Genomic DNA, 27,864 nt, shown 5'->3' on the forward strand with positions numbered 1-27,864 from the left:
AACTCCGACCCCCATTGTAGCTGCTAGCTGTGTGTCTTATTAGAAGGTGAATTCAATGCTAGAAGGCAGGATAGGAAAAGCTCTTCCTGTCACATGTTAGTCTCTGTTCCGTTCAGTGAGACAGGAATTGGAGTCTGGCCGGGAATTGCTGGCTAATGGGAGCAGGTAACTGAGGAACATTTGGGTCGTTGGTGAAAAAGGTTAGACATGAAGGCAGACTTGCTGTTCAAGAGGAAATGGGGGGATGTTAGCCTGCTGAGCAGCTCTTGGGGCCGCAGTGCCATCTGTGTTCGAGGGAGCTTTCAGCAACTCGGGTTCCTAACCCCTTTTTACACCTGTCCTTTTCCCAGGACGATCCTGTGACGAACCTGAACAACGCCTTTGAGGTGGCCGAGAAATACCTGGACATCCCCAAGATGTTGGATGCCGAGGGTAAGCTTTCCAGACACTCGCTGCAGTAACCACCTGGGTCAGTGGAAGTTCCTGCCGTTGCAGTGGAGATGACCCAGTCCCATGAACCACTTGCTTGTCAAGGCAAGAGGAAAGTGCATTTCCTCCATTGCTGCGTCACATAGGACTGAGCCTCGGGTGGTCTGACCTGAGCTTGTGTTTAAAAGCCAGACTTGGCCTTCCACACAGCATTCACATCTCCCACCCTTTCCATGACTAGGCGTGTCTTTGAAAGGCCACAGAAGGCTAATCCTGCAGCTTTGTAAGCGCATGACGGATCAGAAATTTGTTGTCAAATGCAGCTTGCCATACTCTGTTTGCACTAGTAGTGAAGCTGTCCCAACTGGAACGCATTGTCCTCTGATACCTGGGCCGTCTCCAGACACTCATTCCCCTTTGTAAACGTCATGCTCGCAGAACGTAGTGACCGTTCCTGGGTAGGGCCATGGTGTGTACTGAACGAGAAGTGAGACCGGAATTGAGGCACCACGTGTTGATTACTTTGGGTAAAAGTGCACCCCACTTCCTGTTTTGTGTGGTGGTAATCTCACTAGACTGTCTCCACCACTAAATTCTGGGGCCAACGTTCCCTTTTTAAAACAGTCGCAGAAGCCGTAGCAGCTGCCCTAGGTAAAATGATTCATTCAGTACCAGTAGCTGCAAATGGCTTGTGTTCAGTCTTGGTTGACAAGCTTATCTTTCCCGATCTGTAGTATATCCAGGAGAGTTGTGATGGCCTCTTCTGCCCACCCAGATATTCTGGCACTTATTTTTTAGAGAGCTGCTTATCTACAGGACTACCGAATGGTGAAGAGCGGGTTTCTTGAGAGGATGCGCAGGACGTGCCTTGGCGATCACGTCTGACTCAGTGTGAAACCAGGCCCTCCCCGTGAGGGCATTAACACTTATTGTTCGCTTGCAGACATTGTCAACACAGCTCGCCCTGATGAGAAGGCCATCATGACCTATGTATCCAGCTTCTACCATGCATTTTCTGGCGCGCAGAAGGTACCGGAGGCAGCTGTGTCCATCTCGCTATAACTCTTCGATCTGCGGCATCCTACGCTGACCCAGTTTTTCTTGCAGATGGCAGTGGTCTCTTGCTGACTGGAAAGCAAACCTCAGCTAGGTCATACATGCTCCATGGCTCCAGCTATTATGTAACACTAGAGGGACCAGAAAAATCCTCTTTATAGAGTAGGTGACTGGGGTATATCAGTAGTGAGGGGGATACTAGGTAGCAATAAACAGTAGGAGAAATCAACTTTTCAACCTAGAGCGTTGTGAAGCTGAATCCCAAGACTCCTAGCCAGTGTCTCAAACCAAGGGCTGCTAACGGAGTCGTCTTGGGAGAGCCTCAGACTTTAAGGGACAGGAACTCTGAACGGAGTGGAAAAGATTTAAAGCCGCAAACCAGCCCATTTGGCTGAGTCACGCTCCAGCTTAGGTTTGGATTCCAGTCTGAAGCAAGCGCTTGTTCCCTCTCAGCTGCATGCCAGAGGGGCTGGGAGGTTCTCACGCTGCTCTCTTCACTCTCCTCCCTTTCTTTCTGCGCAGATATTGTAGGCACTCTCAGGCCCGATGAGAAGGCGATCATGACATATGTTTCCTGCTTCTACCATGCTTTCTCGGGGGCTCAAAAGGTGAGCTTTTGGCAGGTGGAATTGCTTCTGCGTCTACGCATGTCTTGTCTGGTTCAGCTGCCACTAATCTTGCACACTAAGCAACTCACTGAGGCTTGTTACACTGGCATTAAGGGCTTATGAGAAATGTGATGAGTGGAAAATGGCTGGAATGATCGCTGGCCACTGAGATTGGTGGAGAAACAAACACGTCGCCCCCGGCAATAATAAAAATCTGGGGTGGTTGGTACGTAGCGCTGTCCGCTGAAGGGTCACTACTTCCAGCAGCCAGTGGGGGTGAGAGAGGAGAAGTAATCACTCTGTTTTTAATTGATCTTTTCACTGTCCTCCAAACACTGGTGTTAGATGGGAGATCTTCACAGTGACGTCTGATGGAGCTGGAGAGGAGTAAGCTAGCTTACATTATGACAAGCCGTTCTCTGCTTGCCATGATCCCCTGGCTGAGGCTCGTTTAACACGCTTGATACAAAGATGTCTAAACTCATTGCTGGCCCAATCAAAACTACAAAAATTATTCCAGCTGGGGATGTGGGGAAGAGGCATAATTAAGTGCCCAAATAACTGCCCCCAGTGGCTGTTACGGTGCAGGAAGGTAGCTGACAGAGTGCTCAGCTGAAATTAGCATGCAAGGATTTACGATCGCAGCGGGACTCTTGGATCACGAGCGTAATGAGCACAAATCTGGATGACTCCGCTGACTTAATCAAATTTGATTCTGCGTTAGGCTTTTCATTTCCCATGAAAATGCCATGTCTGTGCAAATGGCACTGCTGTCAGCTGATTGGCACGTAGGATAACAGCAGCACCAAAACCATTGGAAAGTCTTGGTGATGACAGTTTAACCTTGTGTATATCCTGTTTGCTTTCTCGTCCCCCTCCTGAGCGCTCTTATGTGCGATTACAATTCTTATCCAGAACCCTTATCGCTGCTCTTAATAGGCCTCTCATACTAGGCTCTGCAGCAAAAGTAGTGCCAAATGAGATTGGCATCAGCATTTCTAGTACGTGCTGGTTTCCCTCGTTTAGCTAGAATATCCTTCTCAGCCCCATTTCATCTGAAATATTGCCATTTTGGGGTGGTTCTGTTTCTTTGGCAGTGGAGAATATCACTAGGAAGACTGGGTTTAGGAAAACAGACTTGTTAGAGTTCTGTCCATCAGACATTGCTTAAACACTCAGCTCTTTGAAGAGCGTACCTGACAATGCCCAAATCCATAATAGGTTAGCCTTGCTGTTACCCTCTGCTATCGTCGGGGAAAGGGCAGGTATTCTCTGAAACCAATATGGCTCTTTATGTAGACAAGTGATTGGGAAGAACATCCTTCAATGGCAGCTAGATACTGCCACTAGATGACTTTTACTATCATACCATTTTCAAGAGTGTCTAAGTCCCATTTTCAAAAGTGACTTGGTTCTGAGGCCACGACGTGCCTATTAACTTTCAAACAGACTGTCTCCCAAGTGCCTGAGTCATTTTTGGAAATGGGACTTGTGCTCTCTGGAAAATCTTTACCTTAGTCTCTAGCATTGCCCTGACTCACTATGATCTCGATTGGGGTAAGTCATTACACCTCTGGTTCTTGGAATCAAGCCCCTCTGTTAATATCAAATCTACTATGGTTACAGTCTTGCTGGGACTCTGCTGACTAAAATCTGAAACTAGATTACAAGCAGGAATTTCTGTGCTGCTTCCGCTCTTCGTGGTGTTCTTAAACTGTGGTTTTCCCTTCCTTCCCTTACCACACTAAATGCTTGCATCTTTTGTTCGCATTTAGAACGCAAATCCAGGTCAGTCGGATTGTCTTGAATTGCTTGTGTAGCTGCTGTAGTTTGGAAGTTTGAGATACATCTTTAATTGCTGATTTTACTTTAAATGCCATTTTAGTGCTAACTGGGCTTCAGGGGATAAATGAGCCATTTATATGCCTTGCTGCAGACCAAGGGTGTCTGTCCGGCTTTGATTTTTAAGGAGAACTGTTGAGTAAACTCTTTGGGGCAGGGACCATGATTGCCCTATAGGCTTGTACAGGAGCCAGCACCACTGGGGCCTTCTGATGCTACTGAACCAAGTTATACTGTAGCATCTGGATTACTTGTTAAACCAGTATTGGAGCAAGGCTGAAACTAGTCTCCGATCGGACATCAGTAACTGAGGCCCAAGGTCCAGATTAAGTGCCTGGCCATTATGCCCATGTAAAATGGCACTATTCTAGCTGGGTAGTGTTTCCTCCTGCCTTTTCCCTGGTGTGAATGATTCCATGCAGTGCAGGGGAACAGAGCATCAGGCTCTGAGGGTCCAACCGGGGCTCAGGCAGAACTAGGAGCATTCCATTTCAAATGCGAGGCATCGGACGTGCGACACCTGCCCAAAGTTCTTGGACCAAAGATGGGGAGTAGCTTCCTTTATTGCTTGTTACCCTAGTTCGGAAGAGCCCCATTGTGCTGGGCACTGTACAGACACAACAAAAATGAAAGGCTGCGCCCTGAAGAGCTTACGGCCTGAGACAATGGCTGAATACAGACACCTGGCGGAGTGCAAGGAAACGACAGTATTAGGCAGTGGGATAGGCAGTGGGTCAAAGCTCACGAGTAGCCTACCCGTTCTCGTGTTTTGTAGGCATCACGGCTTCCTTGAAATGCATTCTGGATTTGAATGGCTGTTCCCTTTGTGAGGAATTGAGTTGCCCATAGTAGCAGATATTGGTCTAATCTGTTGTATAGTCTAGGGATGAGCTGGGGGTGCTTCCAAGGGCTATTTTATGCAAAGAGGAGTAGCCTGCATCTTGACTGCCTATGAGTTTTGAAGCAGTTTTACTCAGCTGAAGGCAGAATGGCCTAGCTGTACCTAATCAGTAAATTACCTCAGCCACAGGCACTCCGCTCATAGATTCTGAGGCCAGAAGGGACCTTTGTGACCATCTCGTCTGACCTGTGTAACACAGGCCATAGAACAGGGATGGGCAAACTACAGCCTGGGGGCAGTATCTGGCCCTTCAGACGTTTTAATCTGGCCCTCAAGCTCCCGCGGGGGAGCAGGGTCCGGAGCTTGTCCCGCTCTGGCGTTCCAGCCGGGGAGTGGGGTCAGGGGCTTGCCCCACTCTGCACGGCTCCTGGAAGCAGTGGCATGCCCCCGCTCCGGCTCCTACACATAAGGGCAGCCAGGGGGCTCCATATGCTGCCCCCACCCCAAGTGCCGCCCCTGCAGCACCCATTGGCCAGGAACCAGGGTAAGCACTGCCTGGAGCCTGATCCCCCTCCTGCCCTCTGAACCCCTCCAGTGCAGAGCACCCTCCTGCACCCCAACACCCTGCCCCAGCCTGGAGCCCCCTCCCACACCCTGAACTCCTCATTTCTGGCCCCACCCCAGAACCCGCTCCCCCAGCCAGAGCCCTCCCCCCCTCCCACACCCCAACCCCCAATTTTGTGAGCATTCATGGCCCACATACAATTTCCATACCCAGATATGGCCCTCTGGCCAAAAAGTTTGCCCACCCCTGCCCTAGAACTTCCCTATAATAATTCCTAGAGCTGATCTAGGATTCTGGCCTAACATTTTTCACATGCTGCATACTTTTGTCAGCGCTAGATCCTGTTCAGCTATAGGATGTGATTATTAAAGATCAGGATTAACTTGGTTAGTAAAGTGTCAACTTTTATAGGCTGGAAGCATTAACCTTGTTTGTTAGCCAGTGTTTGAAAAACCACACATACTGGATACGTATTCCATCTGGACTGAAATTTTTCTATTAAAGTCTGAACTTGCGTGTATTAGCTAGCACTTCTCCCCGGCGCTCCCTGGGTGGATGTAATGTGTGAAATTCTGGCCTGGCCAGTGTGTTTTATTGTTCTTTGTCTGATCCCCGTCTTTAGCAGCACAGCTGGCATGTTCTCTGCATCAGCTGGTATTTATTAGCTTCTCGTAGCATGCGGTGGTTTTTCCAGTGTTCTTGTGTGTTGTGCTCTAATTCCAGTCCCAAGTCTGAGGTGGCAACGGCTGTGTGCTGCATGTGAGCATGTCTAATACGTTGAAGTGGTACCCAGCAGTGTGAGGAGGAGAATACAGCCTGGAATCCAGACTGCTTGTCGCTTGTTTTGTTGTTAAAGGGAATCAAACTTCTGCTGTCTAGTCTTTTTGGCGATTCGTTTCCCCAGCTCTGTTTTCCTCTCCCCATCCTCCTATAGACCCTCTTCACTATTTCTGTTGATGTCTGGCTTTCAACTCCTCCTCTTGGACTCTTTCTGTGCTGCCTACAAGGTACTTGATCTCTTGACTTTCCTTCTTTGCATCCATGTATCCCACTCTCCTATCTGATCCACAGAGGAATTTCACCTTTCCCCACCTGCCTCGCAGAAGGAAGGCATGTGTACAGTACTGAAGGCTGCCGTGAAATCCCAGTCAGGGAACAGGGGCTTGTTCTCATTGTCAGTGAGAACTGATTGATGATGGATACTTATGGCCTCAGTGCCGTAGTTCTGGGAAGACAGTAACCCAGAATGCAGCGGCTGAAATGCTGAGTGCCTTGACAAACAGCGAATTCTGGAGCTAAATCCTGAGTTCGTTAAGCATGAGGAGTCAACAGGTGTTGAATAAGGAGTGGAATACACAAAGTGGAGAGATTCTGACACTACCACAAACACACTTACTTGGTAAAATACTAGTTTACGAACTCTGTTAGTCCAGCCAGTTAACGCTCCAGGTGAGAATGTAGCAATCTGGCCTTGTACCGTTGTAGGGTGCAACTGACCATGTGCTCCGTTCTAAACCAGAGAGCCCGGTGCGGTGCCTAGGGGAAGATATGGGAGTCTCAGATGTTGGGGAGGGGATCTGGGCGCAGCAGTGGGAAGGTGCCATGTCAGAGACTCTTTCAGAATTGGTGTAGCCTGGCGGTGATGGGCAGATCCTCATTCCGGCAGCTAGCAAGCTGGGCTTTCGCAAGGCCCTGGAGATGGGTGGCCTTGGAGATACAGGCACATGAGGAGCAGCCCTGAGATCTAGGTCTTACTCCTTGCTTTGCCCCAGGCTCAGTGGCATGTCACTTCCATTTCCCAGTCTGTAAAATGGGCACATGCCTACCTGACTGGGGTGCTGTGCAGTGCTCAGGTGCACATGAACATGCAGAGGGCTTAATCTTCCCCTCAAGGCAGTGGAGAGGCTCTGGCCGATAGCCATTCGGACATCACCTGCTTATGCTGGGCTTGGGAAAAAGCTTTGATCGGTTGGATCCAGCCGAGCCCGAATTCCCAAGTGCCGTTGGAGGCTCCCTGCTCTGTGGAGCAGACGTTCGGCAGCCATGAGCCTCAGCCGCTGGAGGAAAGATCTGGTGTTGGCAAAACACACCGGGGCAGCTCAGGAAGCAGGGGCACATCTGTAAGATGGCACCTACTTCCCAATTAGTCCCACTAGCGGAGGCAGCGCCGGTCTGGGCTTTGGGAGCCGGAGCTACGGGGGCCTCCCTGGTGGGTGAGGTGCACTGTCATGGCGAGTTATGCAAGGGGCATCTTCTAGCTGATGAGGCCTCAGGGTAAATCTTCCATATGACATGGCAAGTGCTGATTAAACCCGTCAGCAAGTCCCTCTGAGGGACTGGTCTAGCTTCAGTGTGGCTTTCCTTTCCTCTGGGTGGGGCTGGATGGATCGTAACATTGCTGGCTTCTCCTTTCATGCATTGTCCTTGCTGCTGTGCTGCAAATGGCTCTAAAATCCCCCCCTTCCCCTCTTGCCTCCCCCCAGGCTGAGACAGCAGCTAACCGGATTTGCAAAGTGCTGGCTGTGAACCAGGAGAACGAGCACCTGATGGAGGACTACGAGAAACTGGCGTCTGATGTGAGTCCCCCTGCCTTCCGGCCCCTCTCCTGCGTGGAGGGGAGCTCTGAGCTGGAAGCAGACAGGGAGCCTGGCGGTTTATTGGGGAGGGTGGCCTACCCGTTTGGGATGTGAGAGATCAGGGATGTCAAATGTCAAACCATTCCCCAACCTGACTGCAACTTCCCCCTTGAAGGGCCAATGACAGGTATGTTGCTGCTCCTCCCCATGCTCCGCTTAACCTGAGTCTGCTCACCCCGCAGCTGCTGGAGTGGATTAAACGCACTATCCCCTGGCTGGAGGACCGTGACCCACAGAAGACCATTCAAGAGATGCAGCAAAAACTGGAAGATTTCCGTGACTACAGGCGCGTCCATAAGCCTCCCAAAGTGCAGGAGAAGTGTCAGCTGGAGATAAACTTCAACACCTTGCAGACTAAACTCCGGCTGAGCAACAGGCCTGCCTTCATGCCCTCGGAGGGCAAGATGGTCTCAGTGAGTAACTGTGTTTGTTTGAAGCAATGAGGCACTGAGGGCGGGAAGACGCTTGAGGGGGAAGGGCAAAGCAGAGTGAGGCCTTTAGCGCAGCGGAGTGAGCAGAACTGAATTTGGCAGAGATGAGGAGGGAGCGGTCTGTACCGAAAGCTGACTTGAGTCCGCTTACTAGCTCCTATTACCAGTCCAGAAGCAACTTCCTCTTGGGTGACCTGCTTGCGGGGTACTGCAGCCAAGTGTTGGACTCCTTGTGGGTGGTCCCTCCGTAGTCTGCACGCTTCCTGGCAGTGCTAACACGAGTGCCTGGAGGGGGAGGACTTGTGTGCTCATGCTGGAAGATTGAGGGCCAAATCCAAATCTCGCTCACGCCTACAAAACCCTTCATGGGCGTGCATGGGTGTAAGTGAGGTCCCTCAGCAGTCAGCGTCTCCCTTCGTGTGCATCCGCTACTATTTCAGAGCCTAGTGTCTCCTCAAGGCCTGCAGTGTAACCGACCTTACTGCATGCTCCTTGCCTGTACCTGGGTAACGAAGGGTACGTCGGCACAGCAAGAACAGTGTGCGGATGGGTTAGCCCACCCGAGCTAGTGTGAATCCTGCTAGTGTGGCTAACAGCAGTGAAGACAGCACGGGTAGAACAATCCCAGCATATGTCCTGAGTGCAGACTCTGCTCGCTCTGAAACCTGCGCGGCTCTGGCCTCCCTCTCCTCGTTATCTCTGCTAGTCGATTCAGGCGAGCTCGAGTGGGCTGGCACTGCTGTCACCATGTAGTCGTACCCTAAGCCAGTGGTTCTCAACCACGGGTCCGGGGCCCCGTGGAGTCCGTGAGCAGGTTTCGGGGGAGCCGCCAAGCAGGGCCGGTGTTAACTCGCTGGACCCAGGGCAGAAAGTCAAAGCCCCACCGCCTGGGACTGAAACCCCTGGGGCTGCAGCTGAAGCCTGAGAAAGAAAAGGGTTGAGAACCCTGGCCCTAAGCAGTGAGGTCTCAGCCCCATTTCTCGGCTGTATGTGCCAGAGATGCGTAGGCTCCTTTGTTCCTGGTAGCAAATATTTTGTGGCATTTAACTTCCCCCAGTGGCTAGTGGTGTTGCTGGGGTTAGTTATTACATATACACATGCATATGGCATGGAAACGCGAATATTGCAACAGAGAGGGTGTTAACATCCAGTATGGGAAAGGGAAAACCTGATGCTGTCACCCTGGAAGTGTGGGCCATTCATAGATTCTAAGGCCAGATAGAACCATTGTGATCATCTAGTCTGACCCCCTGTATAGCACACAGAGAACGGCCCCAAAAGAATTCCTAGCGCAGAGCTTTTAGAAAAACATCCCATCTTGATTTAAAAATTCAGTGCTGGTTAATTACTCGTACAGTTAAAAGTGTACATCTTCTTTCCAGTCTGAATTTGTCCAGCTTCAGCTTCCAGCCATTGGACTGTTAGATCTTTCTCTGCTAGATTGAAGAGCCCATTAAATATTTGTTCCCCAAATACATTCCCCATCGTTGAGATTCCCCTTAGGTGCTTCATAATCTTGCTGGCAGTCTGACACAGCCCTTCCTTGCTCTAAATGCCTTATTTCCTATGCTCACCCCCCAGGACATTAATAATGGCTGGCAGCACTTGGAACAGGCGGAGAAAGGCTATGAAGAATGGCTGCTGAACGAGATCAGGAGGCTAGAGCGACTGGACCACTTGGCTGAGAAGTTCAGACAGAAAGCCTCCATCCACGAGTCCTGGACTGAAGGTAGTCGCCTCTTTCCGAGGCCCGGGAATGGGTGAGGGAGGGCGAGCTAGATCTGGCAGAGGAAAGCTAGAGTAACCTTTTAAAGCAGGCGGAATGGCTGGAAACAGTTGCTCCCCTGGCTCTGATAGCATTGCCCAGGAGACAGAGGCCTGAACCCCAGCAGGGGTTGGGAGATGTGAATTCGGATTCTGTGCCACTGACTCTGCATGTTGCTCCCTGGGCAAGTCCCTTGGCACTCAACCCACCACTTCTAGACTGGGGAAATGGATCCTTGGCTACCTTTTGAGGTCTGGAGATGAAGTGGCCCTAGGAATGGTACTAGCTGCATTAGCAAGTCACTTTGTGCCTTCCAGCTGCCAGCGTTATGGAGCCATTGTACTGTACTGCAGCTTGGCCGTGTTTCCAAACTCCTCTCTGGGCACTGGGTGTGTGCGCGTGGGAGTAGGTTAAGAATAGAAGCTACTGCTCTGTACTCAATTCCTCACCACAGACAAGGCCAGGAAAACATTTGTCCTGTGTTTTGAACTCTGAATGAGCCCTGCAGGTGTGGCTGGACCCTGGATTAAAGCTGACAGGTCCCCAAATGCATAGGCAGTGCTATTCTTGACAGCTTTGTGGTTTTGTGCAGGCGTTGTCAGATGGGACCGGCAGAAGCTGTGTCTGTTTAAATGGTCCCCTAGCCAGTCCCGTAAGCGAATGCAATCAGGTTAGCTCTCGTCCTCCTCCTCAGAGGCCGTGCCCTTTGACGCAGTCACTGTGGCTTGTTTACGGTTTGCTCAGGCGTTTGTCTCCCCTCTCTAGCCAGATGGCTAAACGTGACGGCTAACCCTCCGAGCCTTCCAATATGGCAGCTGCATCTGATTCCATAGAAAATACAGTAATCCCCTCTCCGTATGAGAAGGAATGTTCTCATCGCCCAGGCTGGGAGAATACCACACGGAGCATTAAGGGGAGAAAGGGGCTTGCTCTGTCTTTGGGAGCGGTGCTTGCAGCTAGTCAATCTGGTTTTGCTTTTCCCTTCTTAAAACCAATAACTGAATTCGTAGAACGGATCCATGTGGTGCTGAGGTCCCTATGGGCAGAGACGGGGGGACCCTGGGGTGGTGAGGAACAGGACTGATGCATCAGGCAGGGGGTCTGCTTTTTGGAGAGGTGCTGACGGGAGGGTGCAGGACAGCTGAAATGCTGCTTTAAGGGTGTGGCGGTTAAACGGCAGTGTTGTGCCAAAGTGGTATCTGACTGGCACCGAAGCTTCCTGTAAGTTGCTATTAAACTCCACCTCCCCTGGAGAAGCTGGCATGGGCGGGGGCAGACAAGCGGCTAGATGATTTGAGCTCTGTTCCTGTGGAGGAACTGGCCTCCATGATGACTAACGTGCCCCTTGGTCCTCACCCCTGTGAAATGGATTTTCTGTTACTGTAGTAACTTTCCTTATTGTGACCGAGCTGTGTCCTGCCAGTTCACAGGAGCTCAAGTACACCAGCCTTCTCCCCACACTAGTCCTCGACTGCTTGGACAACGGAGACCCTAGTGCCTAGCGGTCCCTCATCCTAAAACAGCTTTGCATGCTATGCACAGCACTGCTGAAATGCAGCCAGCTCTGGGGTTGAGGGCAGCAGCGAGGTGCTCCGCGTGCTGCAGACCCATTCTAGTAGCTGGTAGAGCTGTGGTTTAAAACAGCCGTTCTTCTCTGTGGATTGGGGAGAGGACTCAAGTGGAAGCTGGCAGTTTGGGTGGGGAGGCGCACATGGAAAAAGTTCCGATTCTATTTCCCTCACTTTGTCATCTTGTGGGGGATGGGCGGGGGCGGATGTGAGCCAGGAGAAAACTTAGGTTCCTCTCTGCCAGTCAAATGTAGACAGCTGGGGCTACTGCAAGTCTCCAAAACCTGGCTGAGAAGGCACATGCTGTGCGTCAGTGTGTCTGATGGCTCAAGCTTCCAACAAGCCGTCTGTCTCCTCCACAGCTGGGCTTCTATTTGGTCTTGTGCTTTGTCACCGTCCCGGGTGAGGGCCCAGGAGGTGTTTGTCAGTCTCACTGCAGATTCCTGATCAGCAGCTGGGTAGCCTGTTTTGCTGCAGCAAAGGATAGGGGGCTAGTCAATTACCAGCCACACCCTGCTACCTCATCCATCAAAGTGGAGACCCAGGAGCTAAGTTACCAAGAGGTACTGAGTCCTCGAATGGCAGCTCTAAGGGGGATGGTTCTTTGAAGTCCACAAGCAGTGGGGCTTGGTGCTAGAGATCCCACCTTGACTCCAAAATAAAGCTGTCAGTGCTCAGTAGTGTTTGGGGAGCTCAGAATGTTATCCCGTTCATGTCACCGGACTCTGCCTAAAGTCCTTGTTCCCTGTTGGAAAGATCCTTGCAGGATCCCATAGATCATTTGTCCCCTTCCTTAATGCAGTGTTGTATGCTGGGAGCATGAGAAGTAACGTGTCCCTTTGGAAGACAGGAGACCTAGATGCCTTCTCTCGTGGACTAGGGCTTGATATGTGCTCTCCAGAAAGCAGTCAAGCTCTGAAAATGGGGCACTGTTTGGAGGGTAGGCGCCCCTCCTTCAGGGATCAGAGGAGGACAGTAACTAAATTATAATTACATTAGTGTTCTCTGGAAGCCTCAACGAAGACCAGGACCCCATTGTGCGCAGTGCTGTACGTGCACATAGTGAGATAATCCCTACCCCTCAGAGCTTAGTTTAAATAGGCGAGATGGACAGATGGTGTTGGGGGAAACTGAGGCACAGAGGGTCTTGATTTGGTCCTGGGCACCCAGAAAGTCAGTGGCAGAGCCAAGAATCAAACTCAGGACTCAAGTCCCCGTTGTGCCCTCGCCACTGGAGGCACTGCCTCTCCTGAAGTGCTGGTTACGCTAATAAGCAGTTCTGTGCAGCAATTTCCTGCCTGCCTCTGCAGAGAGCAGTCTGGGAGCCATTAGCAGAACGCAGACCCCGGCCACTGCCAGAGGGCCCAGGCCGGCTGCTGGCAGCACCTCCCAAGCAGAACATCTCGGGGAACAGCTGACTGGAACCAAAAGGCATTTCAAGCTGAACAGACTCGGCACTCCCAACTCAAATAGCTTTTAGATTAGCACAAAAACACCAATTATGTGGTAGGTTGCCAACAAACGTGGCTTGCTAGCCAGACCCTGATGCTGGGGGTTGGGGGGTGGATGGAAGCTTGCCTTCCAGGGCAGGCTCTCTCTCCAGCTCCAAAATGTGCCAGGAGGAATAAAGAGCATTAAGAATATGTAATCAGCTCCATTGTCTTAGTTCATGGCACTTTAATTACACCCCAGTCTGATTCGTCCTTGTGCAGGCCGGCAATTTGGAGCACACTTCCTGTGTCTGGCTTCATGCCACAGGCTTCTCTTTGACAGGGGCTATGGAAGGAGAAACGGGGGGTTTCAGCTCCTCCTACTGGCCATGGGTGTCTTACCCTAAGCACTGAACTGCAGTGTCCCCGTGAGCACTAACCAAAGTGAGGCAGGGTCCCATGTTAGTGACCCTTCATCTTCACTCCCTCGCCTCGCCGTCGCTGTGCTGCAGAACTCCTTCGGTGGGGGCAGGCCTGCACTTCGCTGACTTCCTGGCCAGTCTCCCCGTCGTCTGTACATCACTTGTTATCCTGGGTTGCATCTGTCAAAGCTGTAAACTTTTCAGGGCAGGGGCTGCAACGCTGCGTGGCTGCGTCCGCTCCGTTAATATCCTGCAGCGGCCCTGCCCTAAAATGGGTGAGCGCTTCGTGGTGAAATGCGAGTGGGTGGGGCTAGAGTGCGTAGGGACAAAATCTGTTCAGGCAAAGGTGGTGCAGATCGGTGTCAGGGCCAGCTGAACCAGGGAAGAGCAGGGTGGGGTGGGAAACTACTGCCCATCTCCCAGCCTCTTCTGCAAGCTCCTCGCCCTGAAGATGGAAGGGGGAGGGGTCAGGACCGCAAGGCAGAATTATTCCTCCTCCTAGTGTCTGACCACGGGCTGCTCCACGTCTCATTAAAATGATGCAATGCGTCTGGGCAGCAGACCTGCCTCTGAAACCCTGCTGCATCCCTCCCTCCCTCCCTCCCCCACGCTCGTGATGTCTCTTGAACAGCATGTGCTGCTGCGTGTTTAGTACCTACCCCGTTCCCGGTGTGTCTGGTGCTTGTCCGGCCGCCACACCCTGCTTCTGTGCTGTGGCTCCGGGGTGTAACGGGCTGTGCTCCTCTCCACCCCCAGGGAAAGAAGCCATGCTGAGGCAGAAGGACTACGAAACCGCCACCCTGTCGGACATCAAAGCCCTGATCAGGAAGCACGAGGCCTTCGAGAGCGACCTGGCAGCTCACCAGGACCGCGTGGAGCAGATCGCTGCCATTGCACAGGAGCTCAAGTACGCCAGCCTTTCTCCTCTGGTATTCCACGGCGGGGACGCCAGAGACCCTGCCCCCTTGGGCCCAATCCTCAGGGTGTTACAGCTCCTAACTTCCACCGATTCCACCTCTGAGGATCTGGGCCTTAGCACGTAGCCTTCCTTACTCCTAAAACAGTGTCCGCACAGCACCATCAAACTCCAGTGTAGCCACCTCGGGGTGGAAGACAACAGTGCCCTGCAGACAGCGCACAAAGACAAACCCCAGCTCTTGGTGTCCTGTGGGGGGTTTGTCCAGATAGAGCTGTCAGGAGCTGTCACATCGATCTCCCCACAAAAACCCCCACACAGTCCAGTGCACAGATCTTGTTCTGCCTGTCCCATCCCCATTCTAGTCTGCTCCACTTCCCCCTTTGTTGATCCTAGAGTGTGATCTTACTTAGCCCAGGCAGTGTTGCCCTGAGAGCCTTTGTGCTCCGAACAGGCCGCCTGTACCCCATCTGCAGCCACTCTGGCTCAGGCTTTCAAGCCCTCTTGGCTGTTTGCTGTGTACCCATCTTGCACTGGCACAACATTGACACGAGCAGTACCCTCCTCCAGCGAGGGGCCGGGACAAAGAAACACTGTACGATATTTTTGGCGGAGTTAAAATAGTTTTTATAGCTTATGTCATGATCTTTTTTTTCCAAGAGGACCTGGCTTTCCAACTGGACTGTTGGGAGCACATCTGTTTGAATGGGGTTCTAATAGGGTTGTTCACCCCAAAATACACACAGTACCCCCATTGTTCTGTCCCCGTCCCCTCCCCCTCTGTAAGAATGCAGTTATTGTAAGAGATTCCAGCGAGCTGCGGTCTCTTTTTCCAGCCAGATAAACTTGCACACAATTAGTACACTGAGAGTGGAAGGCAGGGCGAAGCCATGAATGGAGCCCTTATTCCAGTGGCCCGAGTGGCAGAGAACCTGGAAACGGAGATGTGTGGCTTGGAGCATTACTTAATGGAGAGAGCCCCCCAGTGCAGAGCCCGCGGAGGGGGGAGAGAGCAGAGGCGGCTGTGTGTCCTGGAGCACAGTCTATTCCCATGCATGTTGGGCTCCTTGGACAAGCCACTGGGCCGCTTTCTGTAACGTGCGGCTCGTTGGAAAGTGGGAGCGCTCTGGAGTGACTTGCCTGTCCGCCCCTTTCAGCTGGCCTTTAGTCACTCTCTCAGGGCTGCTTTTAAAAACACAGCTCTCCCTGCTAGCTCTGCCACCATCCCTCGCTCTCCAGGACGTTCCACTCCCCCTGTTTCTCACGCAGCTTTAATCTCTCCTCCGGCCCTGCCTTTGAAGCATCCTGGACATGCAGCAACTTGTAGCCTTCCAGCGGCGCTTTTCGAACTTAATGTCTGGGCAGGTTGAGTCTGTACCATCGTGGGGGCAGGGCACGGCCCTGGCTAACTCCTCTGTGGGGAGTTGGGGGACTTTGAACCAGCAAAGCTGCTGGGTTGTCGTGCAGCTTAACCTCCCGTTGACTAACTGGCCATGCTGAAAGCGGCTGCGGTGCAGCCTGCCTCCAAAGAGCAGTCGCTGGGTACGTCTACACCGCACCGCCACCCGCTCACGGCAGGGCATAGAACACATGCACTGCGTGCTCCCAGCACGGGTATAAATAGCCGCGTCATGTTCCCAATGGGGCTCTCTCTCCCGTCTACACTGCTGTTTTTAGCAATGTCCCACGGCTTCCCTGCCAGAGAGAGGCTCCAGCAGAAAGACAGCGGAGAAAGGCTTCGGCAGCTCTCCGCTGCTGCCTCCCCGGCCAGAGCCTTCACTGCTGCGTGTAGCTGCACGTGGCAGTGTGGACGCAGCCTGCTCGTCACCGTGGTGTGTGGCTACTCGTATCCTATGTGCTGTTGCCAGTGTAGACAAGGCTGCTGCAGTGGGATCTCTTTGCGAGAGGAAGGTGGTGGTAGCTGGTGGGGGTTGCTGCCTGTGCCATCCTTAGACACATCCCTGTAACCTTCCCCCAGATTCCCCAGCCAACTAGGTTTTGCAGTGCCCTGACTAAGAGGCTGGAGTTGGAGAGGAGCCAAGCCATACAAAGGTCTATGAAGGAATGAGCCACTGGGGAATGTCAAACTATTTTAGCATGCAAATTACTGCACTTTATGCAGCCCCACATCAATTCTGATCTGTACTTGGCCGTGTCCAGAGTCACTTAATACCTGTGTCCTTCCCCCTCCACCCCAGTGAGCTGGATTACTACGACTCCCCCAGCGTGAACGCTCGGTGCCAGAAGATCTGTGACCAGTGGGATGCTCTGGGGTCCCTGACCCACAGTAGGAGAGAAGCCCTTGAGGTAAGCAAATGTCTGCCACGTGCTGGCTCTGTGCTCGACATCCCAGAGGCAGAGAGGAGGAAATGGTGCTGCTGAGACCTCCTGGGGGGAAATTCATCGGTATCTGTTCCTAACTTAGCTGTGCCCTGCGTGTCACCCCTGCAGAAAACAGAGAAACAGCTGGAGACCATCGACCAGCTGCACCTGGAATACGCCAAGAGGGCAGCGCCGTTCAACAACTGGATGGAGAGTGCCATGGAAGACCTCCAGGACATGTTCATCGTGCACACCATAGAGGAGATCGAGGTAGGAGAGGCTAGGCTTGCCGTAGATGAGCTGGTGGTCCAGTGAAAGCAGAGATGCTGCACTCTGCAGTTTTCTCCCTAGGTCTAGAAGGCTGGTCTGTCTGGCTGTGAAGAGCACGTGCTGCTTTTTGGAGTGGCACTTTGGGGTTTTGTTGCTACTCGGTTTCACTGCCAGGTTCTCGGGCATTAGCCTCACGCGGCTACAGTTAGGAGGGTTGCTGGAATCCGGAGCATCTGTTTTCATGGAAAAGAGATTCAGACATTTGAGCTTGGGTAAAATCTCGCCCAAAGCTTGTGTTGGTCCCAAACTCCCAGACACGTGTGAATGCAAGCTCAGCGCTTTGCCAGGCGGCAGGGGCTCACCGCACCAGGTGGGGTTGGGCTCACAAAAATTCTCTCTCCGTCGTCTTGGTTTTCAGCCCTTTGTCTAACTGTGTCTTCCAGGGCCTGATTGCAGCTCACGATCAGTTCAAATCCACCCTGCCGGATGCAGACAAAGAGCGCGAGGCCATCCTGGGCATCCAGAACGAGGCTCAGCGGATTGCGGACTACAACAACATCAAGCTGTCTGGGAACAACCCGTACACTTCGGTTACCCCGCAGATCATCAACTCCAAGTGGGAAAGGGTGGGTGCATGCTGCGGGGCGATAGCTGCCAGGGTCGCCTGGAAATGCCCAGATTTACAATCCCCTCTTGACATACATGGGTCATTATTGACTTTGTAAGAGGCTGCAATTGTCCCAGGCTGCCCCCGCCCCCCAGCTTGATCCTTCTCACATGGGGAGTGCTTTGGACGTTCATCCTCAAATGGTTCTTCTAAAACTTCCTGTCCCACTCGATGGCAGCCATGTTTCCAGCTAGGGGCGCCTGAGCATGGTTCGGCGCTTAGCGTGGCTGATTTAGAAGCAGCAATACCCTGGCTGTGGAGCAGCAGTTTTCCAACGGTGGTCTGAGGATCACCGCGCTGGGGTGACTCTCACTGCTGGCTCTGCCGCCTCGTGGCTAGCAGCTGCACTGCCTTTGAGACCCCCGACGTGTCTCTAACGCTACTGTGCCATGCGCACAATGGCTGTTGTGGCCAACGGATCACGGCCGCGAGCGGGGAGGTAGGTGTGACCGGGAACAACAGAGGTGCCCATGAAGCTTTGCTGTAGAGCAGTGGGCAGGTTGGGAGCAGGTGCTTGGTCAGGATTTTGCTGCACAGTTCAAACAGTTGCCCTGTGAGTGGCATTTCACATGCTTCACGTGGTGACGGCCTGGGCCTGGCCTTCAGCAGCTGTTACAGCTGAACTTCTCCCTGCTGACAATCAGTCTGCTCTTCTGCAATTGAAACTTGGATCCACAGGGCTGGGAAGAGGCCATGGCCTGGGCACATCCCTAGGCCAGGCGGGCACTTGGCAAATGCTGCTTCTCCAGCACGGACCAGTGCAGAGATGATTGGTTTCATGGGGGTTCCTTGTTCCTCACAGGTTCAGCAGCTGGTGCCCAAGAGGGACCATGCTCTGCAGGATGAGCAGAGCAAGCAGCAGTCCAATGAGCACTTGCGTCGGCAGTTTGCCAGCCAGGCCAACATCGTTGGGCCCTGGATACAGACCAAAATGGAGGTAAGAGCTCAGTTTGCAAGAACTGCTTCCAGCTGCGGGGCAACCAGAAACTCCAACCTCGGATCCCTGAGTGCGGGCTTTAGGCCATTCCAGCTACACGGGGCCGGCACTTGAACAGGAGAATGACCCAGCTGATCATCGATTTGCATCCTCTCAACATTAGAGTTAAAGTGCCACCTAGTGTCCAAACAGCAGCATTCAGAACCATTGTCATCCCGCTGGAGCAAACCATACTGACCTTGTCCACCTGCCTCTGGCAGGATCCTGCTGCAGAGAAAGCTAAAACTTCCTCTTCACTGCAGATAGCCAGTTCTGTGCTGCCTCATCCCAACTGTGCTAGGAAGAAATTTCCCCGCTTGCGATCGCACAGCCGCTTTCCCTTATCCGGCGCATTTAGGGCACCCCTATTCCAATATAAAATAGGGGGTGTATTTACAGCACTATAGCTATTCCAGAATGAGAGTCCACCCTGGGGTTATTTCATGATAGCTGTTCTGGTCCATTTCCCCATATAGCGAAGCCCTAAACCTGACCTGGGTTAGCTCTTTTTATACTTCAGTCCCCTAAACTTCCGGTAGTGTCTTGAGGTGCCATATAAATGTAAGTTATTTCCTGGCCTTACAGTGCTCTGAGAAGGGACAGTATGTGCAACTGGCATCTTACTCGATAATCAGCTCCCTGTAGTCCGTGTTCGTACAAACAAGTTCATATTCCCGTGAGTCCTGCAGAGCCAGCCCATCTATGACTCAACTGGATTTTCTTCCTGTTCCCTCAGCTGGATTGCTTCCTGATTTCCAGTCCATACACCTCTGCGTGCTCCTTAGAACCATAGAATCTCCGGGTTGGGAGAGACCTCAGGAGGTATCTAGTCCAACCCCCTGCTCAAAGCAGGACCAACCCCAACTAAATCACCCCAGCCAGGGCTTTGTCAGGACTCGAAGGCAGAAGGGCTGCACAGGTGCCACAGAGGGCAGAATTAGGCTTGCAAGCCCTTTGTTACTGGTACGAGAGCAGGAAGGAACCCAGCTTGGTTCTTGGGGGGCGCCAGGCTGAGTCTGCAGGGCTGGCCCAAAAAGGGCATGATGAGTACACCGTAGTGCGGAGCTCCGAGATGTCCCATCATGGAAAATGACCAGCTGTTTTCCTTTCCCCTCCCCAGGAAATAGGGCGCATCTCCATCGAGATGAACGGCACGCTGGAGGACCAACTGAATCACCTCAAGCAGTACGAGCAGAGCATTGTGGACTACAAGCCCAACATCGACCTGCTAGAGCAGCAGCACCAGCTCATCCAGGAGGCGCTGATCTTCGATAACAAGCACACCAACTACACCATGGAGGTAGGGTCAGTGCTCAGCCTGCAGCCAGACCACCCTGCGCAGCTAGCCTTTGCCAGGACCATGGGAGTGGTTTGTTAGCTAGCTTGCAGCGCTAGGCGCTGTTCTGCCACAGTAACCATCACAGCAGTCTGCTTTAAAGATCAGGGTGTTAAGCCAGATCCAGTGTGGGTGACTGCCTTCTGCCGGCAGTTTTGCATCGATCCAATATTCTCCTTCCCGTCTGTGTGATCTTTATATGTTGCATATAAGTTTAAGTGTAAAAAGCTCCATATAGAGGCAAAGTATCTGCGTTAACCTGGCACATCAGGTGCTCTTAGCTAGAGGGGGGGATCTCTCTTTAGGCATTGGAGCCAGTGTGTAACGTGCTTCCATCACTGCCAGCATGAATCGGCCCTTTTAGAGCTGTGTAACTGGTGCCCCGTTGAAGAGGCTCCCAACTTCTCTGGGGTATTGTCAAGTCTCCTGGAGCTCGGTACCCTATTAACTGCCTCTCTCCTGGTGACCTCAGCATATTCGTGTTGGCTGGGAGCAGCTCCTCACCACCATCGCCCGCACCATCAACGAAGTGGAGAACCAGATCCTAACCCGCGATGCCAAGGGAATCAGCCAGGAGCAGATGCAGGAATTCCGGGCCTCCTTTAACCACTTCGACAAGGTAGCCAAGGGCCCCTCAGACGTGACTCCCAGCTGGGTGTGGGGCCAAAGGCAACTAGGGTGCTAATGCTGGTGATAGCTGCAGGGTTTGGTGTCACCTCCTCCCCTCTTACGTGCTAGCCTAGTGCTTGCTTTTTTCCCCGTTGTCCCAGGAAAAAGAACAGACCCCTCCCACTTACTGACCACCTCTAGTACTTCAGCAGGAAGGAAGGTTAGATTGGGGGTTTTGTTTATATGAGAAAAAAAAAAAAGTGGAAAAAAATTAACTGCTTTCTCGCAGAGGGGGAGTCCCAGCTGTGCAGGAGAGATGGAGCCATGGGCAGCTGTTCTTCCATGAAAGAGAAAAGTGGGAGGTGCCACTGGCTTGGAAGGGAGGCCAGGCAAAGAACTGTCCCACTGAAAATCCCCTTCGTCCTCTCTAAACAGAGTCACGGGGCCAGCTTGAATTGCTCCAGCAGCTGACTCAGCCCCTACCCGCCCGGGTACAAGTGAAGGAGACTTGTTCATAAGGAAGTGGCTTGAGAGCTTTCCTCCCCAGGCGCCGGGCGTATTACGAGAGCTCCAATTGTCAAACTAGAGAGCAAGGGTCAATGTTGCAAAAGCGCCCAAATCCACTTTCCGGGAGTCACTTTGAGCATGAGCCCAACTGAGTTTCAATGAGACTTAGGTTCCTAGGCCACCTCGGCACCTTTGAAACCATTCTCCCAAATGCCATGGCTGCTGGATCCGTCTCAGCACTGCTACCGTCTCCTGAGGGTTTTGCTCTCGTTGGGCCCCGTCAGTGCATTGCAGAGCCAAAAGGGGCGAGGCTCTCAGGAGGAGAGCGTGCGTTGGAGCTCGTGCATTTTATCCATTGCTTTCATAGCTGAAGTTCCTTGATGAAGTGCTAGCTGTTGGCATGTGGCTGCCCCCTCCTGGGGTAGGCCTGTCTTGGGCATAATGCCTAAGGATGTAGCACGCTCCTTTTGCACGAGGCAGGCTGCATCCGGGGTTACAAATTAGAAACCAGCTCGGTCTTAAACCCCTTCCCTTCTGAAGCAGAGAGTTGATTTCAATTCAACTAACGGCGTATTTTTTCCCTTCTCCCTGCCCCTCTCATGTGCATGTTGTTCCTCTCCACCCCAATGTGCATGCCATCGTCTCTGTGAAACCCGGTGCGGCCACCTCGCCACGCTCTGACCCCCCTTCATCCTGCATGTTGTGTGGTTCCCCGACGGCAGGACCACGGCGGTACCCTGGGACCTGAGGAGTTCAAAGCCTGCCTCATCAGCTTGGGATACGATGTGGAAAATGACAGACAGGTACCGAGCGTCATTACTGCACAGCCTGCCACTGATAACTCAATTAACATGATCTCCTTTCTCTCTTCCTTCACCACATTCTTCGCTCCTCTCCTCCGCTCCTCCAACCATTTGTGTGTGTTCAATTCTGACGTTCAATCTCCACTCCTCCATCGCCTGGTCACCTGCGGCAATTTCCACAATGCCTTCTTAAACTAAACTTCTCTCTGCCTCTCTCTCCCTCCATGGGGCCCTTTCCTCTCTCCCCACCCCCTGCCTTCATGTCTTTGCATGCACCGTCCATCTGCCCCTCTCGGGGCTGGCCCTCTCCTCCTCTGTCATGCCCTCGGAGTAGAAGCGCACAGGAAGCATGGACACAGATGACTTCCGAGCTCTCCTTATCTCCACAGGATACAGCCTGGTATGCTATCCACTAACTTGTTCCCTTCTTTCTCTCTGATCTTCTCTTATGGCATGAACCTCAAGCTGTGCTCTTGCCGAAGTGCGGCGCTGATACACTCAGCGGTGACAGACTTGCTTCCGGGGGCATTGTCCGTTAAAAGGCAGTTCTGCTGAGAGGTGACCAAAGGCCCTGCTCCCTGGGTCTCCCACTTTCACCCGCTGAAATAAGTTTTCACTGCTCTGCAACTACTGTAGAGCCAATGTGGAGCCTCCCGCTGCCTTGCGCAGCACGATGCTCAGTGGCGAAGTCTCCTGTTGAGAGATCTGTGTCTCCTAGTGATGGACGAGGAGAGCCCAGGTGGAGCTGGCAGCATCCCCAAGTTAGGAAAATCCTCTCGTAAACTGCGCTGCTTTGCTCAGGGAATCAACACGAGAGCCCACGCTGCAGCTTGTCACGCTCTGATCTAGCTGGGTTTAAGGTCTCTCTGCTGGGGGGAATTGATGCTCCCATCTTCCCATGCATTGAGGATAGGCACTTGAATAGAACTGCTCCTCCCAGTCGTGTGTGCTGTGCAGCAGGTCCTGGCCAAACTTCTGCCGTCTCATTAGATGGGTGGTAGAGTCCTGGTCCCTGGGGTGCAGGCCCAGCTGAGCCCCTCTGCCAAAGTGGGACTGGCTCACTGCCAGCTGTTCCTTGCCTAAGATCTCCTGCGTACAGATCTGCCCCTGGCAAGCTGTGCAACACATGTATAAACTGCCAACCATTTTCCTAGCCCCGAGGACTCTAGTCTTGACGGTGGTGGTCAGAGCGGGTGTGAGAGCAGAGCACGCACCCCGTGATGAGTTCTAAGCAGACTCCCATGAGGGCACTGCTTCTGCCTCTGTCAGCCGGTGCGCACTAGCGTGCAGCAGAGAATTGCAGTGGCATTTAAGCGCCTCTGTATGAAGAAGGGGGTCTCGCCAGAGAAAGCTGTGAGGCCTGTAAAAGCAGATAACAGACGGGCATGTGCTTCCCATTGCTAGTCAGGGAGTGGGGGCCAAATGATTCCAGCTGGAAAAGGAGCCGGGATGCAGATAGCGACTCTCCGGTCCTTCTATGCCTGGAAAGATGAATGCCGTTGGAGCTGGTCTTGCTGCCCAGGCATAGGCGCTCTGGGGGCTGCGGGAGGCTCAAAGATCTCCATCCTCGAGGGTCCGCTGCTTTCGCCCCCACCGGGTGTGTTCGGCTTCACCCTTTCAAGCCCCCCTCCTGCAGCTGTGCCTGATCTGGTCTCAGAATGTCCATTAAAGCTTCTCCTCCCGCCTGTGTAGGGAGATGCCGAGTTCAACCGGATAATGAGTGTTGTGGATCCCAACAACAGCGGGATTGTGACCTTCCAGGCCTTCATCGACTTCATGTCCCGAGAGACGACTGACACAGACACAGCTGACCAGGTCATTGCCTCCTTCAAGGTCCTGGCCGGAGACAAGGTGAGCTGTGGCCACGGGAGACAGCTGGGGGTGTGCGCTCCGGGCGTGTGCTCCAAGCCATGGCCTTCCTGCTGCTGTCCTGAGGCCGGCGCTGGTGTGGGAGAGTGGCGGGGTAGGGACGGCTGTATCCTTGAGAGGGTACAGAAGCTAAGGTGGGGGCAGGGAAGACCTCTGGCAGCTCCTAAACCCTCTCCTTGGTAGCAAAACTGAGTGCCTAGTTACGAGCTTCTCGCTGCCATCCCCAAGCATAGCTTAAGGCATCAGGCGTTGGGAGAGACCAGTGTGCTCACACACGCAGTCCACCGGGAATTCCCACGAGCCTGGGCGGATTTCCAAATCTAGCGTCTGCTGTGCTAATTTACCCACACACTTCAATGCAGCCCTCTCTATCCCAGCACGGGCATTTAGGCGGGGACAGAGGAGCAATGTGTCTGGGAAGGGTGTGTGGAGAGATGGTCATTTAGCCGAAGATCTGTATCTGTCCTGGGGAGTGGGAAGCTGCTCAGAGTGGTGGCTGTTACAGCCTGTTAAAATAAACCCTGTAAGCAGTTCCAATGATCCTTTCTCTGCTGTCACTGGGGCTGTCGTTAAATTGAGTGCCGCTTTGTATTGCTCAGACTTTCTTACCGACGCTGCGACGTTAAATGGAGGGAGAAAATGGAAGGGAGTAAAGACGGTTAATCTGAGCTCTGACCTGGAAATTTATCAGGAAGGCTCTTCCGGAGAACAGGAGAGGCTAGTGCCAAGTGAGCCCATAGCCAGAGCAGTGAGCACGTTTAAAAACAAGGCAGGCGGCCTTGGATCCGGAGCCAGAGGAGCTGGTTGAGGATCAAGGTGACTTGATTGTGCTGTTTGGAAATGCATTTCAATGCCAGTTTGAGGACATCGGCAGGGACTAGCTTCAGCCTTCTCTTTCCTGGAGGGCCTGTGCCCAGGGTGGGCTGGCAAAGCAGCAGCCCCTGCACTACATCACTACCTGGGGCTTCTGGCTCAGCCTAGACTGAGAGCAGCTGTCAGTCTGGGACGAGCACAGGCGTTCAAGGGCTATTTATCTCCTTCCACCCCAGAACTACATCACAGCGGAGGAGCTGAGGCGAGAGCTGCCCCCAGACCAAGCGGAGTACTGCATCGCTCGCATGGCACCATACCAGGGTCCCGACGCCGTCTCCGGAGCCCTGGACTACAAGTCCTTCTCCACGGCACTGTACGGCGAGAGCGACCTGTGAGCTGGTGGCGGCGGCAGCAAGCGCTGGCGCTTTGACGGCAGGAGCGAAGGCCTGATTCTCTGCTCTGCATTTACACACACAAACTGTCCTGCAGTGGTAGGATCGCCCCTCCTCGCCTCCAGAGGATGGAAAGCCTCGTTCGCACTGGGGGAGCCTGGGAGTTAGCCTACATTCCGGTTATTATTGCATATTATATGAACCATGTACCTATGCAATGATTTTTTTTTTCACTTTGCTCTGTTAAACATGTTGGGAGGGCGGGCTTGAAATGTTTTGTTTTTTTCTCACATTTAATTGCTTTGGGATTTCTTGGCAAGGGGGGGAAAAAGGGAGAGTCTGAAAACATGCGAGTGGCTCTGGTTCAGATGGTTATTTTTGTTAAATATATCCCGGTCTATTTTTTCAACTGAGCTTAAAAAAAAAAAAAAATCTGTCAACTGGTATGTTTTTGAAATTGAACCTTTTCCCTTTGTCTCTGTCTCTCTGCCCTTTTAATTTATGCCACTGTGTAGCAGAAATCCGAAGAGGTTTGTCTGTGTCAATCACCCCAGCAAAATCCATCAGGGTTTCCTTCTTTTCTTAAACCTGCCTCAATCCAGATCTCATGCACCTCAATCCAGTCTCTTCCTCTTCCCCTTAATTTCAATAGCAGTGACGGTATCTAGCAAATCTCCAGTTACCTGGGCTAGGCAGTATGTGGGATGGGGTGACGTGATGTAGCATCCCTTTAACGTAGGTATCGGCAATGCCTTCCCTCCACTCCCAGACAGTGTGCATGGATGAAAAGCAGCTCCCTACTGCTTCTTCATGGTTATTTCCTTAGTGAAACTAACTAGACTCCCCAGGGACTTCAGTTCCGTCTGAGTGCTGATGTTGCGCCATTGATCCAGCCTGCAGAGGTGTCTGTGTTGGCGGCTAACACAGTACTAGTTGTCTGGTAGCCTCGGGCTTTTTGTGGTTTAATCTTTGCTACTCACAAAATTGTAACATTCCCTTTTTAAAAAATTCGGTGCTACCGTTTTTTGGACTTTGTGGGGAAGCGTTTTGAATTGCTGTTACACAGACCAAATTCTGAGATCTGGAGGCAGAGAACTCTGTGCCTTTCCTAGGAAATCTTGTGCGGTGGCTTTTAATTAACCGGCAACATTTAGCAAGAACAAAGCAATAAGGTATAAAGAGACAACCTACTTTATCACTGAACTGTAATCCTGTTTGCATTGTACATACTCAAGTGACCTCTGGCTGTCAGGTAGGCAGACCCTCAAGGGTTGGGGTTTTACATTCTGAACAAGCATGTGTGTGGGGGAGGGGGTTGGGGTGGTCCAAGTGGAGTCATTTTGTATTCACGTCACTCAACACTTGTCACAAATCCACTGCAGTCAACTTCATACCAAGCCATAAAACTTCACTGTTATCGCAGCCATGTTGACCCAACTCTATTGAAGGCTACTGCGACTTAGTGGAGGTTTTCCCATTAGGGTGAGGCACAGAGCTGGTGTGGGCTTGCCAGTAGCTATATTTACACATAATGGAAAGTGCTTTTCCCTTTCCCGCGGTTTTCTGGCTCTTCGGGATCCTTTAGCACGCTGGAGTGAGCTGGAGACTTTGGGCAGAGGAGGAAATGATGACAGCATTAGTTTTCAAAGCCGTTTATAGATCTACACACCCCTGCTGCTGTCTGCTAGCCCTTGGATCTCAGCCACCCTCAGCCACGGAGTCAGTTGCTGCCGTCGGATCCCCATTGCACATATTAGCAAGAGGATCCTGGGAAAAGGCAGCTAAGCACACTTGGCTGCATGCATGTCAGACACAGGCCTGCTAAACTAACCACGCTCTCAGTTCGCAGGGCTGGGACCCTCTCTGCCCCCTGTACACCAGCAGCCTTACCCGCCAAGTCGGAGGCCAGAGCTTTCCAGTCAGAGGGAGGGAAGCCAGGAACTCAAAGCATATAGGAAATAAGGGTTTCAAAGGCTCTTAGCATCGTCTTCGAAGAGCAGGAATGCTAGCACCCCCAGTCTGTTCGGCTATCAGAGCAAGCGCCCTCGCCAGTTCACTACTGGGGCATCTCCTGACACGCTTTTTCACAACTATCTTGGAGCAGGATTTTCTGAGGACCAAAAAAATCAACCTTTTTTTTTAAAAATTAAAAAAAATTCATAGGGTTCCTATTTACTTTATTAACTTACGGATTTATTATATAAATATATATTCACCTAGCATCGTATATGACAGTTTTTCTTTGTCATGTAATTAAAATATTGCTGATTATTGTAACAATGGAAACTGTAACATTCCATGCCTTTGTCATTCATCCTCTCTCTCCCTCCCCCCCCCCCCCTTTGGCATCGGAGAACGTAGTCATGGAAGCATTTTATTGTGTTCGCTACTGAATGTCCTTCAACGGCTGGGGGGGATGCAAATGTCCGCAGGTAGGAAGACAGCAATAGGCAGTAGTCAGCTTCTATCTGCCTCTGTTATGTTCTAAAAAAGCTTTGAGGTTTCTGGGAAACCAGCCCTCCTCCCTCTTGGGACAGGACAATAAAATGTGTAATATTTTTAAGGATGATCATATGTATCCTTTCTCCTCTTCCTCCGAAGTCCACTTTACACTCCCTGTTGGTCACTCTATTCAAAGCCATAGGAGAATTGCAAGTATTGACACGGATTGAATCTTCTAACCAGTGATAATCACTTTGAGTCTTCAAAGCATCTTTCAAACACTGCTCTCCCCTCCCCCTGCATGGGGGCTGGAACAGTGTTCTCCCTGTGTTGCAGGCGGGGAAACTGA

At 52.2% G+C, this 27,864-nt stretch overlaps 1 protein-coding gene across 9 annotated transcripts in view; it reads left to right on the forward strand.

The window, feature by feature from the left end:
* Positions 1–27,636, forward strand: part of ACTN4 (actinin alpha 4) — an 88,411-nt gene extending 60,775 nt beyond the window's left edge. The window contains exons 7-22 of one of the 9 annotated variants that reach the window (XR_010593388.1): positions 351–432; positions 1,373–1,458; positions 7,825–7,917; positions 8,160–8,390; positions 9,990–10,137; positions 14,350–14,500; positions 16,708–16,816; positions 16,961–17,101; positions 17,545–17,727; positions 18,571–18,705; positions 19,865–20,044; positions 20,553–20,699; positions 21,919–21,999; positions 23,692–23,850; positions 24,918–26,889; positions 27,003–27,636. Coding sequence is in view for 6 of the 9 variants with exons in the window: in XM_065570880.1 (XP_065426952.1) it covers positions 351–432; positions 1,373–1,458; positions 7,825–7,917; positions 8,160–8,390; positions 9,990–10,137; positions 14,350–14,500; positions 16,708–16,816; positions 16,961–17,101; positions 17,545–17,727; positions 18,571–18,705; positions 19,865–20,044; positions 20,553–20,699; positions 21,919–21,999; positions 22,334–22,399; positions 23,692–23,850; positions 24,918–25,076 (2,151 nt within the window). In the remaining 3 variants the exon portion in view is untranslated. Of the gene's footprint in view, positions 1–350; positions 433–1,372; positions 1,459–2,007; positions 2,094–6,275; positions 6,349–7,824; positions 7,918–8,159; positions 8,391–9,989; positions 10,138–14,349; positions 14,501–16,707; positions 16,817–16,960; positions 17,102–17,544; positions 17,728–18,570; positions 18,706–19,864; positions 20,045–20,552; positions 20,700–21,918; positions 22,000–22,333; positions 22,400–23,691; positions 23,851–24,917 lie in introns of all 9 variants that reach the window. The other 8 variants (XR_010593389.1, XM_065570880.1, XR_010593390.1 and 5 more) reach the window with 8 other exon arrangements.
* Positions 27,637–27,864: the final 228 nt, after the last annotated feature.

Source organism: Chrysemys picta, chromosome 17 (genome assembly GCF_011386835.1).
Source record: "Chrysemys picta bellii isolate R12L10 chromosome 17, ASM1138683v2, whole genome shotgun sequence".
Taxonomy (NCBI): domain Eukaryota; kingdom Metazoa; phylum Chordata; order Testudines; family Emydidae; genus Chrysemys; species Chrysemys picta.